The following is a 15,201-nucleotide window of genomic DNA, read 5'->3' on the forward strand; positions in this document are numbered from 1 at the left end:
GTGCTTACTATGTGCCAAGCGGCTACCTGCGGCTACCTTCTTTTCACATCATCTCCCCCGCTAGACTGTAAGCTCCTTGTAGGCCAGGATCGTGGCTACTCACTGCATTATACTCTCCCAAACGTTCAGTATAATAATAATAATAATAATGATGGCATTTCTTAAGCGCTTACTATGTGCAAAGCACTGTTCTAAGCGCTAGGGAGGATACAAGGTGATTAGGTTGTCCCACAGGGGGGTTCACAGTCTTAATCCCCATTTTACTGATGAGGTAACTGAGGCACAGAGAAGTTACAAGGTAATCAGGTTGGACACAGTGCCCGGCCCCTGTGGTGCTCCTGGTCTAAGGGGAAAACATTTGGCAGAGGCTGTTGAAGGGCTGGGCCTCAGGGGGTGATCCCAAGCAAGCCGGCTGGACACTTCTCTCCTAAAGACTTGGGGGCTTTTTCCCGGTCCAACCCAAACCCCGGCTCCCAGTCTCCCTGGAGTAGCCGCATGGCACTCACGCCCACATCCGCAATTTATTTCTATTAACATCTGTCTTTCCCTCTAGACTCTAGGTTCTTTGTGGGTGGGGAAAGTCTGTTATATTTTAATAATAATAATGATGGTATTTGTTAAGCGCTTACTATGTGCCAAGCACTGTTCTAAGTGCTAGGGGGGGATCCACGGTAATCAGGTTGTCCCACATGGGGCTCACAGCCTTCATCCCCATTTTCTAGATGGGGGAACCGAGGTACAGAGAAGTGAAGTGACGGGATTAGAACCCACGACTTCTGAATCCCAAGCCCGGGCTCTTTCCACCGAGCCACGCTGCTTCTCCCGAGCGCTTAAGTACAGTGCTCTTCACACAGCAAGTGCTCAATAAATACAACCGACTGACCCAAGACCCGGAGAGGACAGGTCAGTTCGCGTCCCCTGATCGAGTGACTGGTGGCACCGAGGGCCGACTGCCTGCTGGGTGCCAAGCAATGCCCACCCTTAGAAAGTGGACTCCAGGAATAACACGCATATTAATATCATGCATATTCCCTGCCCTCAAAGAATTTACAGTCCAGGGGCCCATTGGTAATGGGACCAGTCCAACCGCTCCCTCCTCCCACCACTCCCTGCCATCCAGGGAGAGCACTTATGGACAGATGGAACCACTCTGTGGCTACCTTCTTTTCACGTCGTCTCCCCCGCTAGACTGTAAGCTCCTTGTGGGCCAGGATCGTGGCTATTCACTGCATTATACTCTCCCAAACGTTCATAATAATAATAATAATAGTAATAATGATGGCATTTGTTAAGCGCTTACTATGTGCAAAGCACTGTTCTAAGCGCTAGGGAGGATACAAGGTGACTAGGTTGTCCCACGGGGGGCTCACAGTCTTAATCCCCACTTTACAGATGAGGTAACAGACACGGAGAAGTTAAGTGACGTGCCTAAGGTCACACAGCTGACAATCGGCGGAGCCGGGATTAGAACCCATGACCTCCGACTCCCAAGCCCGTGCTCTTTCCATTGAGCCACGCTGCTTCTCTGCACAGGGTATAGTTCTTTGCACATAGGAAGCGCTCAATAAATACCACTGATGGATTGATCAGTCTCCCTGAGGGTCTTCTTGCCCTGGGAAAGCCCCTCGGGGATGATCAGAGCCCCCCGAGCTGAAGATGGGAAGTGGCAGAGTGGGTTTGGATGACCCTGCCCTCCACCAAGGGGGTGGGGGAGGAGGAGGAAAGAGGAGGAGCTGAGGAAAAACCCACCACGAGCCCGCGTGGCTTGGTGTCTGCCCGTGGAAACGGCAGCCGAACCATCGCTTGGAGACGGCGTCTCCTCCGCTCTAACTTACCATCCAAACACCGGTTGTTATACTTCTTGTAGGCGGTGATGGCATCTTCCTTCTTCACAAAAACCACCTCCGCCATGCCAGGGTGTACCAGGCGGGCTCGCTTCAGCGCTCCACACACACAGAACAGCTCCTGAGAAAGAGGGGGAGGGGGCTGGCTCAGGGGTGGGGGATCCGAGACCCATCCCGCCACCCGGGGTCGGGGCCGCTAGCTGAGCACTTTCCGCAGGCCAAGCGCCGTGCCCCGCACCCGGTAAGCTCTCAATCAATGCAATCGATCGACTGATTGATAACTGGGCCAGTCCCAGGCCCACACCCCGCGCCCAACCCCCTATAGGGTGCACGGTGGAGAGGTGGGGTCCCCAAACAACACGTCTGATGGGAGAGGTTTGAATCGCCGGCAGAATCAAAAGCAGCTCCAGGGGCCGTTGGGGCGTCCAAGACGGGGATTCCCATCTCCCCTTCTGCGGGGCCTGGCAGGGGCGGGTACTCACGACGATGTCCTCTTCCGTGACCCGGGGGTGCAGGTTATTCACAGTCATCTTGGTGCCTTCCAGGGGGCTGAAAGTCAGCTGCCAACACCAACGGGGAGGAGTCACCGGGGAAAAGGTGGAGCAGGCCGCAGGGAAAGAGCCGGGAGAGGGGAGGTTGTTCCCTGGGGCCCCCTCCCAATTTCCCGCCTCATTCTCCAGGTCAATGCCTTGCCTGACGAGGAATTTTGGGAAGCCCAGGCTGCCCTGTAGAGGTGTAGAGACTGCATAGCCACCATCCCCCTCCTAGACTGTGAGCCCACTGTTGGGTAGGGACTGTCTCTGTATGTTGCCAGCATGTACTTCCCAAGCGCTTAGTACAGTGCTCTGCACACAGTAAGCGCTCAATAAATACGATTGACTGATTGATTTTGGGGCGGGGAGGGAGAGGGGAAGCAGGATTCGTGCCCCCTGCCCAGTGGTAAGCCCAGGTGTCACAGTGGGGGCTCCCATCGTGGCTTCTGCAGATCATGGAACGGGGGATCCCCCAAATTCCCTCTAATGCAGAACACTAACTGGAAGGTGTTAGACTGTGAGCCCACTGTTGGGTAGGGACCGTCTCTATATGTTGCCAACTTGTACTTCCCAAGCGCTTAGTACAGTGCTCTGCACACAGTACGGGCTCAATAAATATGATTGAATGAAAGGTGCATTCGGGGGTGGGTTCTTACCGTCGTTCCCACCCAGTCTCCCCCTGTGGACTGTCAACTCCTTCTGGGCAGGGATCACCTCTACAGACTCTCACGTACTACGCTCACCCAAGTGCTCTGCACACAGTTAAGAGTTCAAAAACTACCATTAATTGATTGCCCCTCCTCAAGAGGAGGCCGAGGGGCCTGCTGATCCCAGTTCTCTCTCCGTGCCCCGTCCCCAGCCGGGAAATAATGGGCGCCAGACAATCTGCCGCAATTTCAAAGGCTCACGGGAGTGGGAGGGTGTGGACGGGGGATGCCATGCCCATCTCCACTTCCTCCCGTCACCGATTTTCTCCCTCAGGAGTCTGGGAAGACCAACGCGGGGTTGAAATTTCCATATTTATTACTCTATTTATTTATTTATTTTACTTGTACATGTCTATCCTATTTATTTTATTTTGTTGGTATGTTTGGTTCTGTTCTCTGTCTCCCGCTTTTAGACTGTGAGCCCACTGTTGGGTAGGGACTGTCTCTATGTGTTGCCAATTTGTACTTCCCAAGCGCTTAGTACAGTGCTCTGCACATAGTAAGCGCTCAATAAATACGATTGATTGATTGATTGATTGAAAAAACCAAGAGGGATGGGGAGGAGGGGGGGGGGGGGGTCTTTCCAGCCCTGACTCACCTCCGCGGCGGGGGGCTCCTTCGGGGGCTCCTCCTTGGTCACCAGAGTCCGTGACACGTTGGTCAGGGTCTTGGTTTGCCCCGGGGAGGGCAGGGTCGGCGGGGCTGTGTAGGTGTCGTTCTGCACCACTTTGGTGAGGGGGACGGTCTTGGAGAGGGAGAATTTGGAACCGCTCAGCCCGGCCTGGACAAAAAGAACAGGGCTGATCTGAAGCCCCGGGGGCCCGGCCCAGGACCATCGGGCCCACTGACCCGCCGAGCTGAACCGCCAATGGGCGACTCACTGCTCAAAGGGCTTTGAGCTTCCCGCTTCTACTTTATAATAGTAATGGCGTTTACTAAGCACTTGCTAAGTGCAAAGCACCGTTCTAAGCGCTGGGGAGGTTACAAGGAGATCAGGTTGTCCCATGGGGGGCTCACGGTCTTCAACCCCATTTTACAGATGAGGGAACTGAGGCCCAGGGAAGTGAAGTGGCTTGCCCAAAGTCACACAGCTGACAATCGGCGGAGCCGGGATTTGGACCCATGACCTCTGACTCCAAAGCCTGGGCTCCTTCCACTGAGCCACGCTGCTTCTCAGTTATATAATAATATATAATATATAAATATACAATACATATAATGTATATGTATATACATATATGTATATATGTTTGCACATATTCATTACTCTATTTATTTACTTATTTATTTTACTTGTACATATCTATTCTATTTTATTTTGTAGCATGTTTGGTTTTGTCTCCCCCTTTTAGACTGTGAGCCCACTGTTGGGTAGGGACTGTCTCTAGATGTTGCCAACTTGGACTTCCCAAGCGCTTAGTACAGTGCTCTGCACACAGTAAGCGCTCAATAAATACGATTGATGATGATGATGATATAATATTTATATAATAAAAATGCTTCTCAATTTGTAATGATAATAATGATGATGGTATTTGTCCAGTGCTTACTACATACCAAGCACTGTTCTAAGCGCTGCTCTTCCTCTTGAGGCCTCCCTCTGTTAATGATTCCCGGCTGCCGCCTCCCCCATTCGACTGTGAGCTCCTTGAGGGCAGGGATCTCGGATCTTGCAACCGTTGTACTCACCCAGGCACTTAGTACAGAGCCCGAAGCTCAGGAAGTGTTCAACTAATACCACCAAAGCAGTATGGCCGGCTGTGTGCTCTTGGTCGAGTCACTTCACTTCGCCTCAGTTTCCTCATCCGTAAAATGGGGATTCAAAGCCTGTCCTCCCTCCCCTTTAAACTGTGAGTCCCAGGCGGAGCAGGAACTCAGTCCAACCTGATTATCGTGTATCTTCCTCAGTGCTTAGTACAATGCACTGCACACAATAATAATACCAATAGCATTTATCAAGCATGTGGCAAGCACCACACTAAGCGCTGGGGTAGACACAGGCTAAACAGAGCCCATGTCCTACATAGGGCTCCCAGTTTTAATTCCCATTTTACAGATGAGGTAAGTGAGGCCCAGAGACGTGGAGTGATTTGTCACACAGCAGGCATTGTACTTCCCAAGCGCTCAGTACAGTGCTCTGCACACAGTAAGCGCTCAATAAATATGATTGAATGAATGAATGAAGGGGCAGAGCCGGGATTTGGACCCAGGCTCTCCTCTCCAGGAATGCGTAAGTAATTAATGATGGTATTTGTTAAGCGCTTCCTAAGTGCCAGGCGCTGTACTAAGCGCTGGGGTAGATACAAAAGCAAATCGAGTTGGACGCAATCCCTGTCCCATGTGGGGCTCACAGTCTCCATCCCCATTTTACAGATGAGGTAACTGAGACACAGAGAAGCGAGGTGACTTACTCAAGGTCACACAGCAGGCATTGTACTTCCCAAGCGCTTAGTACAGTGCTCTGCACACAGTAAGCGCTCAATAAATACGATTGAATGAATGAATGGGCAGAGCCGGGATTTGGACCCAAGCTCTCCTCTCCAGGAATGCGTAAGTAATTAATGATGGTATTTGTTAAGCGCTTCCTATGTGCCAGGCGCTGTACTAAGCGCTGGGGTAGATACAAAAGCAAATCGAGTTGGACGCAATCCCTGTCCCATGTGGGGCTCACAGTCTCCATCCCCATTTTACAGATGAGGTAACTGAGACACAGAGAAGCGAGGTGACTTACTCAAGGTCACACAGCAGGCATTGTACTTCCCAAGCGCTTAGTACAGTGCTCTGCACACAGTAAGCGCTCAATAAATACGATTGAATGAATGAATGGGCAGAGCTGGGATTTGGACCCAAGCTCTCCTCTCCAGGAATGCATAAGTAATTAATAATGGTATTTGTTAAGTGCTTCCTAAGTGCCAGGCGCTGTACTAAGCGCTGGGGTAGATGCAAAAGCAAATCGAGTTGGACGCAATCCCTGTCCCATGTGGGGCTCACAGTCTCCATCCCCATTTTACAGATGAGGTAACTGAGACACAGAGAAGCAAGGTGCCTTGCTCAAGGTCACACAGCAGACATGTGGCGGAGCCAGGATTAGAACCCATGACCTTCCAACTCCTAGGCCCGGGTTCGACCCGTTACTCTGCACACAGTATGTGCTCAATAAATACGACTGAATGAATACTGCTTTTCTCTGTAGGTAAAGAGGTGCCTCCCTACGTCCTTCAATCTGTGACCTTTTGACATTTGATATTCACCCCACCCTCAGCCCCACAGTACTTATGGACAAATCTTTAAATTATATACTGCAAATTACTTGTTCATTCATATTCATTCATCCATTCATTCATTCATTCATCCTCCCCCTCGTCCCCCTCTCCATCCCCCCCATCTTACCTCCTTCCCTTCCCCACAGCACCTGTAATATGTATATATGGTTGTACATATTTATTACTCTATTTATTTATTTATTTATTTTACTTGTACATTTCTATCCTATTTATTTTATTTTGTTGGTATGTTTGGTTCTGTTCTCTGTCTCCCCCTTTTAGACTGTGAGCCCACTGTTGGGTAGGGACTGTCTCTATGTGTTGCCAATTTGTACTTCCCAAGCGCTTAGTACAGTGCTCTGCACATAGTAAGCGCTCAATAAATACGATTGATTGATTGATTGATATTAATACCTGTCTCCCTTTCCAGATCAAAAGCTCGTTATGGGCAGGGAACATGTCAGCTAATTCTGTTGTACTGTACTCTCCCAAGTGCTTGGTACAGTGCTCTGTACATAGTTAGCGCAAGCTCAATAAATTCAATTGATTGGCTGAGGAGACAGCAAAGCCTGGAGCCAAGGAGTAGGGATACTGGCTTTCTCTCTGGAAATCTCTGGAAAAGCAGCGTGGCTCAGTAGAAAGAGCCTGGGCTTTGGAGTCAGAGGTCATGGATTCAAATCCTGGCTCCGGCAGTTGTAAAGCTGTGTGACTTTCGGCATGTCACTTAGCATCTCTGGGCCTCGGTTCCCTCAACTGGAAAATGGGGATGAAGACTGTGACCCCCCCCCCGGCACAACCTGATCACCCTGTAACCTCCCCAGTGCTTAGAACAGTGCTTTGCACATAGTTTAAGTGCTTAATAAATGCTACTATTATTATTAAATTATTATTATTAGTATTCTTAGAGAAGCAGCGTGGCTCAGTAGGAAAGAGCACGGGCTTTGGAGTCAGAGGTCATGGGTTCAAATCCCGGCTCTGCCAATTGTCAGCTGTGTGACTTTGGGCAAGTCACTTAGCGTCTCTGGGCCTCGGTTCCCTCATCTGGAAAATGAGGATGAAGACTGTGACCCCCCCGGGACAACCTGATCACCTTGTAACCTCCCCAGTGCTTAGAACGGTGCTTTGCACATAGTTTAAGTGCTTAATAAATGCTATTATTATTATTAAATCAGCTGGGGTCTGGAAAGGCCTGGAAATCTACCCACAAGGAAAACGAACACCCAGAAGGAACCGTCGAAAAAACAAAACAAACGAATAACCAAAAAAATAGCCAGGATTCCAGAGTTAAAGGCAGCCGGCTCCTCCCCGGCATCCCACTGTGAGCCCACTGTGGGGTAGGGACCGTCTCTATATGTTGCCAACTTGTACTTCCCAAGCGCTTAGTACAGTGCTCTGCACACAGTAAGCGCTCAATAAATATGATTGATTGATTGATTGATCCCCTCCCCAGCATCGAGCCGCCCGCCCTTACCACGCGGGGAGGCAGGGGGAAACTGTTGGTCGTTGTGATTTTCATCTGCTTGCTGGGAGCGGGAATCAGGCCCCCGTCATCTTCGTCCATATCGTACGGGTTCTGCAAATAGCGCCGTGTCAGTCGACGGGGAGAGTGCCAAGCTCCCCTGGCACCAACCCGCCCGTTACCCCGGACATGGGTGGTGAGGCGGGGGGTCCCCAAAGTGAACCGGGGGGAGGGAGCTGACCCTGGCAGCCGCGGAGAAGGTAGAGGTGGCCGCCCCCGCCCGCCTGCCGAGCTTTATCGGCTCACGGCCTCACCAGGAAAGGGAGAACCAAGGGATGGCCCTCCCAGCCCACGCTCGGAGAGAATTCCAAGTGATCGAGCCCAAGCTCCTGGTGAGGGGTTTCCTTCTTGGGGAGAATTCCAAGTGATGGAGCCCCTCCTACGCTCCGCCCGTCCCCCGGCCCCCAGTCCCACTCCCGGGGAGGCGGGCACACCTGTTTGTGTTGGTGGTTGTTGACTACATTGATCCTCATTCCGGCAGGGTGAGAGAGAAGCGGGGCGATAGCCTTCTGCTGCGGAACCCGGGAGGAGAAGACCGGTCAGAGCCCCACCTCGCCCGACCCACGGTCCCGTCCCTTGTCACCCAAAACGGTGAGAGTCCAGTCCCCGAGCCCCGGGCAGAGACCTCCACGGACAGCCGCCACTCTGACCCTCTTCCGGGTTCCTCCCACGCGGACTGACCCATCTCTTCCAGACGACACGTTCTCCAATCATTCCGACCCAACTCTTCCAGCCGACACGCTCTCAAATCATTCCCTGGCAGAAGGACTCCCTTCCCGGGGGACGGGGAGCCGGCTTGACTTCCCCGACAACGTTTAGGCCAAGTGGCTCCTTGCCCCATCGCCCATCCCAGTAAATGACATGGGCTGGGACGACCGCTGCCACTCTCACGCCGCCTTCCGGGTGCCTCTGGCCACAGGGAACGCCAAGGCCAAATCCAAATCACACCTCCAGCACCCCAAAACACACACACACATTTCCCATCACCTAACCAACAAGCTTCACCCAGCTAGTCCCTTTCAGATCTTCCACAGGGCTACCACCTCCTGGCCTCCGGCGACCGGAACGGGGTGGGGGGGGTGGGGTTCGAGCAGGGATGTGCTTTGCACATCATAATTGCTTAACAAATACCATCATTATTATTATTATTATGCGGGTTCTTGGGCCGGGAGGCCGGTGGCAAATGTCTCCAGGGAGCAGTATAACAGAAAAGTTTGGGGAGGCAGAGGCAGTCTACTATTTTTCCAAAGCCTCCCCCGACACTGTTCCCAAAGATTTCTGGGAAGACTTTCTTAGTTCCATTTCCCACTTCCCTCTAGCTCCGCCTTCCAAGGAAATTTGCCCTTTTTGACCACTGGCATAGCTTGCTAGCCAACAGAAAGCCCCTCTGTTCCAAGTAAACAGTAGCCAAGCTTAAGCCCCTCCTCTTAGGCATGGTGCCAGCCATGATTCCCAGAGGCCTCTGCCCAGACCCTTTGAGGGATCGAGGAGTCCGCAAGGCCCCCGGGCATTTATTTTATTTTATATATATATATATATATTTTCATTCATTCATTTATTCATCATTTATTTATTTATTTATTTATTTTGCTTGTACATATCTACTCTATTTTATTCTGTTAGTATGTTTGGTTTTGTTCTCTGTCTCCCCCTTTTAGACTGTGAGCCCACCGTTGGGTAGGGACTGTCTCTATATGTTGCCAACTTGTACTTCCCAAGCGCTCAGTCCAGTGCTCTGCACACAGTAAGCGCTCAATAAATACGATTGATTGATTGATTCTAGTTTTTAAAAGGCCCCAATTCAATGGGGGATGGATCTGCCCCTCGAAAACGGCTCCGCCTACCCCTCTAGACTGTACGCTTATCATGGGCAGGGAATGTGTCTGCTAATTTCTCTTGTATTCTTCTCTTCCAAGGGCCCGGAACAGTGCTCCGCACATAGTAAGCGCTCAATAAATACCACTGACTGACTGATTGGGTGAGGGGGTGGTGGGTTCCCAGGCTTCCCTCTGGGTGCCCAGCCCACCGAGGGCCCTCTGCTGTACCTGGATGGTCTTGGTGATCTTGAGGGTGGGGGGCGCGGCCCCGGGGCCCACGAGGGCAGCAGGGGAGCCCCTCTTCAGGCCAATCTTCTCCCGGGCATCCACCACTTTGCTCCCTTTCTCCGAGGCCGTGCTCTGCTGCTTCCGGGAGTTGAGCGTCTCCCGGGCATCCTGCACCTTCCCCTGGATCCTGAAGCGGGCATCTTTCTGCCCCAGCTTCTCTCGGGCGTCCTTGACGCCCAGCCGGTGCCGGGCGTCCGTCAGGCCGATCTTCTGCCGGGCGTCGAAGGTCTGCTGGAAGCCGGCGGCCGGAGTCGGCCGGCTCGCGGGGGTCTGCTGCTGCGTCCCGATGCGAGACTTGATGCCGCCGATCCCGGGCCGGGCGTTGAGCCTGCCGAGAGGAGGTCGGACCCATTAGGTGGTCCGGGCCGCGGCCCCGGGAGAGGGGATGCAGCGGCCGCAGAGGGACAGTAGGACCGACGCGGTGACCCTTTCACCCGTGAGCTTACAGCCGCACCCCAAGAGGGAAGCGTTCGGCGGATAGTTCGGAAGCTGAGCCCGACGGCAGCCGCGGGGCCTCCTCCCCACCTTCGAGGCTCGGTTGCCAGGCCCGGGACCCCCTCCCGCCACGGTGGACCGAGTCCACAGAGCCATCGCAACTCAGGACAAGGGGGCTTCAGGCCTGGGCTTAGCCCAGGCCGATCACCGGGCACGGTTCGGGCAGTTCCGGCCGGGACCACACTTCCAGTCCTGGTGAGCCGCTGCGGAAGGATTGCCGGCCATCCCTTTTAATAATAATAATAATGATGGCATTTATTAAGCACTTTACTACGTGCAAAGCACTGTTCTAAGCGCTGGGGGGATACCAGGTGATGAGGTTGTCCCACGTGGGGCTCACAGTCTTCAGCCCCATTTTACAGATGGGGGAACTGAGGCAATGGAGAAGTTAAGGAGAAGGAGATAAGTGGCGGAGCCGGCATTCGAACCCATGACCTCTGACTCCAGAGCCCGGGCTCTTTCCCACTGAGCCGCGCTGTTAGACGGTGAGCCCGCTGTTGGGTAGGGACTGTCTCTAGATGTTGCCAATTTGTACTTCCCAAGGGCTTAGTACAGTGCTCTGCACATGGTAAGCGCTCAATACGATTGATGATGATGATGATCCTGGGGGAAACGCTCGGGTGACCTGCTTTTCCCTCAAAATGGTGGGAGTCTGGAGGGTCGGATGGGTTCGGTGGACCGCTGCCAGACCGTCGCTCTCCCCTCCCTCAAAAATCACCCCCCGCTAACCACTCATCTCCCCTCTTTCTACAGCGCGGCCCTAGAGGATAGAGCCCGGGCCTGGAAGAAAGAAGGACCTGGGTTCTAATCCCAGCTCCACCGCTCGTCTCCTCCGTGACCTTCGGGAAGTCCCTTCACTTTTCTGTGCCTCGGTTACTTTAACTGTAAAATGGGGATCAAGACTGGGAGCCCCCGTTTGGGAGAGGGACCGTGCCCAACCCAATTTGCTTATGTCCAACCCAGTGATTAGTACAGTGCCTGGCACATAGAAAGCGCCTAAGGAATATGTGGCTCAATGGAAAGAGGCCGGGCTTTGGAGTCAGAGGTCATGGGTTCAAATCCCGGCTCCGCCAATTGTCAGCTGTGTGACTCTGGGCTAGTCATTTCACTTCTCTGGGCCTCAGTTACTTTAACTGTAAAATGGGGATCAAGACTGGGAGCCCCCGTTTGGGAGAGGGACCGTGCCCAACCCAATTTGCTTATATCCAACCCAGTGATTAGTACAGTGCCTGGCACATAGTAAGCACCTAAGGAATACGTGGCTCAATGGAAAGAGGCCGGGCTTTGGAGTCAGAGGTCATGGGTTCAGATCCCGGCTCCGCCAATTGTCAGCTGTGTGACTCTGGGCAAGTCATTTCACTTCTCTGGGCCTCAGTTACCTCAGCAAAATGGGAATTAAGATTGTGAGCCCCACGTGGGACAACTTGATCGCTCTGTATCCCCCCAGCGCTTAGAACAGAACACATAGTAAGCGCTTAACAAATACCATCATTATTATTATTATACAGTTATTATTATTTTATTCTGCAGCCACTTTGGCACTCACAGTCTCCTCCTCCTCCCCTGCGGGATCGGGATCGCTTTATGCTCTGTCGCTTCCTTTGATGTACTTTAGTGTCTGTCTCCCCCCTTAGACTTTTAAGCTCCTTGAGGGCAGGATTCACGCCTACCAGCTCCTACCCTCCTAAGCGCTGTGGACAGTCCTCTGCCCACAACAGCTGTTCAGTAAGTACTTATAGTACTTATGTTGCCGACTTGTACTTCCCAAGCGCTTAGTCCAGTGCTCTGCATACAGTAAGCGCTCAATAAATACGACTGAATGAATGAATGAACAGCTGTTCAGTAAGTAGTACAGTACTTATGCTGCCGACTTGTACTTCCCAAGCGCTTAGTCCAGTGCTCTGCACACAGTAAGCGCTCAATACGATTGAATGAATGAATGAACAGCTGTTCAGTAAGCAGTATAGTACTTATGTTGCCGACTTGTACTTCCCAAGCGCTTAGTCCAGTGCTCTGCACACAGTAAGCACTCAATAAATACGACTGAATGAATGAACAGCTGTTCAGTAAGCAGTACAGTACTTATGTTGCCGACTTGTACTTCCCAAGCACTTAGTCCAGTGCTCTGCACACAGTAAGCGCTCAATAAATACGATTGAATGAATGAATGAACAGCTGTTCAGTAAGTAGTATAGTACTTATGTTGCCGACTTGTACTTCCCAAGCGCTTAGTCCAGTGCTCTGCACACAGTAAGCGCTCAATAAATACGATTGAATGAATGAATGAACAGCTGTTCAGTAAGTAGTACAGTACTTATGTTGCTGACTTGTACTTCCCAAGCGCTTAGTCCAGTGCTCTGCACACAGTAAGCGCTCAATAAATACGACTGAATGAATGAATGAACAGCTGTTCAGTAAGTAGTATAGTACTTATGTTGCCGACTTGTACTTCCCAAGTGCTTAGTCCAGTGCTCTGCACACAGTAAGCGCTCAATAAATACGATTGAATGAATGAATGAACAGCTGTTCAGTAAGCAGTATAGTACTTATGTTGCCGACTTGTACTTCCCAAGCGCTTAGTCCAGTGCTCTGCACACAGTAAGCGCTCAATAAATACGATTGAATGAATGAATGAACAGCTGTTCAGTAAGTAGTATAGTACTTATGTTGCCGACTTGTACTTCCCAAGCGCTTAGTCCAGTGCTCTGCACACAGTAAGCGCTCAATACGATTGAATGAATGAATGAATGAACAGCTGTTCAGTAAGTAGTACAGTACTTATGCTGCCGACTTGTACTTCCCAAGCGCTTAGTCCAGTGCTCTGCACACAGTAAGTGCTCAATAAATACGATTGAATGAATGAACAGCTGTTCAGTAAGTAGTATAGTACTTATGTTGCCGACTTGTACTTCCCAAGTGCTTAGTCCAGTGCTCTGCACACAGTAAGCGCTCAATAAATATGATTGAATGAATGAATGAACAGCTGTTCAGTAAGCAATATAGTACTTATGTTGCCGACTTGTACTTCCCAAGCGCTTAGTCCAGTGCTCTGCACACAGTAAGCGCTCAATAAATACGATTGAATGAATGAATGAACAGCTGTTCAGTAAGCAGTATAGTACTTATGTTGCCGACTTGTACTTCCCAAGCGCTTAGTCCAGTGCTCTGCACACAGTAAGCGCTCAATAAATATGACTGAATGAATGAATGAACATAGATTGACTGACTGATTGATTGATTGGGAGATCTGGCCCTGCCTGAGGTTGCAGGTTTGCTCAAGAGTGGGTCAACTGAAGGCAGTAAGGCCTTCTCAGTAGTAGTAATAATAATAATAATAACTGTGGTACTTGTTAGGTGCTTACTACGTGCCGAGCACTGTTCTAAGCACAGGGATAGACACAAGCTAATCAGTTGCCAACTTGTGCTTCCCAAGCGCTTAGTACAGTGATCTGCACACAGGAAGCGCTCAATAAATACGATCGATTGATTGATTTAATCAGTGGTAGTAACTGTAGTGGGGGGCAGGGGCAGGCAGTGCACTGTACTATGCACTTGGGAAATACAAGTACAAATACAAATCCTCTCCCCCTCCTCATCCCCCCCGCCTTACCTCCTTCCCCTCCCCACAGCACCTGTATATATGTTTGTACGTATTTGTTACTCTATTTTATTTGTACATATTTATTCTATTTATTTTATTTTGTTAATATGTTTTGTTCTCCGTCTCCCCCTTCTAGACTGTGAGCCCGCTGTCGGGTAGGGACCGTCTCTAGATGTTGCCAACTTGGACTTCCCAGGCGCTGAGTCCAGTGCTCTGCACACAGTAAGCGCTCAATAAATACGACAATGAATGAACAAAGCACAACGATCCACTTCCTGCCCACAGAGAGCTTCCACTCACTCTGCTGGGACAGATGGACTCAGGAGAGAGTCTTAACCGCCCCCCGCGAGGCTCAGAAAGGGCCAGGTCTTTGGGGAGGGCGTAAACTCGGGCAAAGTCCCGGTGCTAAGGTGGATTTCCTGAAAGTTAAAGCCCCATAATCGGCCTGGAAACGAGCCGGGTTTTGGGGGACGACAGTGTGAACGGCACCAACTGAGGACAAGGTGCCGCTCACCTGAGTGCTGGACCTCTGCTTTCCTTTGTGATGAGGCCGGCTCCCTTTCGATTCGGGTCATTTCTTTCTTTTTCTTTCTTTCAATCGTATTTATTGAGCGCTTACTGTGTGCAGAGCACTGTACTAAGCGCTTGGGAAGTACAATTTGACAACATATAGAGACGGTCCCTACCAAAAACGGGCTCACAGTCTAGAAGGGGGAGACAGACAACAAAACAAAACATGTAGACAGGTGTCAAAGTCGTCAGAACAAGTAGAATTAAAGGTATATGCTCATCATTAACAAAATAAATAGAATAGGAAATCTGTACAAATATACATACAAGTGCTGTGGGGCGGGAAAAGAGGTAGGGCTTGGGGGATGGGGAGAAGGAAAGGAAAAAGGAGGCTCATTCTGGGAAGGCCTCTTGGAGGCGGTGAGCTCTCAGTAGGGCTTTGAAGGTAGGTAGGTTTCCTCTTTCGGTGACGTTTTTTCCCCCAACTAAGACGGACTGAGCACTTCATACCATCGCAACAACAGTAATAATAACAGTGATGATGCAGTGTCTCTAGACTGTAAGCTCGCTGTGGGCAGGAAGTGGATCGTTTTGCTTTGTTCATTCATACAAGTACAAATACAA

At 51.0% G+C, this 15,201-nt stretch overlaps 1 protein-coding gene across 2 annotated transcripts in view; it reads right to left on the reverse strand.

The window, feature by feature from the left end:
* Positions 1-15,201, reverse strand: part of POLDIP3 (DNA polymerase delta interacting protein 3) — a 30,958-nt gene that overhangs the window by 5,913 nt on the left and 9,844 nt on the right. Inside the window, exons 2-7 of one of the 2 annotated variants that reach the window (XM_038756807.1) lie at positions 9,912-10,299; positions 8,301-8,375; positions 7,819-7,920; positions 3,683-3,865; positions 2,327-2,404; positions 1,836-1,965 (exon numbers count right to left, since the gene is read on the reverse strand). In XM_038756807.1, the coding sequence (XP_038612735.1) occupies positions 1,836-1,965; positions 2,327-2,404; positions 3,683-3,865; positions 7,819-7,920; positions 8,301-8,375; positions 9,912-10,299 (956 nt within the window). Of the gene's footprint in view, positions 1-1,835; positions 1,966-2,326; positions 2,405-3,682; positions 3,866-7,818; positions 7,921-8,300; positions 8,379-9,911; positions 10,300-15,201 lie in introns of both variants that reach the window. The other variant, XM_038756806.1, reaches the window with a different exon arrangement.

The sequence above is a fragment of the Tachyglossus aculeatus genome, chromosome 14 (genome assembly GCF_015852505.1).
Source record: "Tachyglossus aculeatus isolate mTacAcu1 chromosome 14, mTacAcu1.pri, whole genome shotgun sequence".
Taxonomy (NCBI): Eukaryota; Metazoa; Chordata; class Mammalia; order Monotremata; family Tachyglossidae; genus Tachyglossus; species Tachyglossus aculeatus.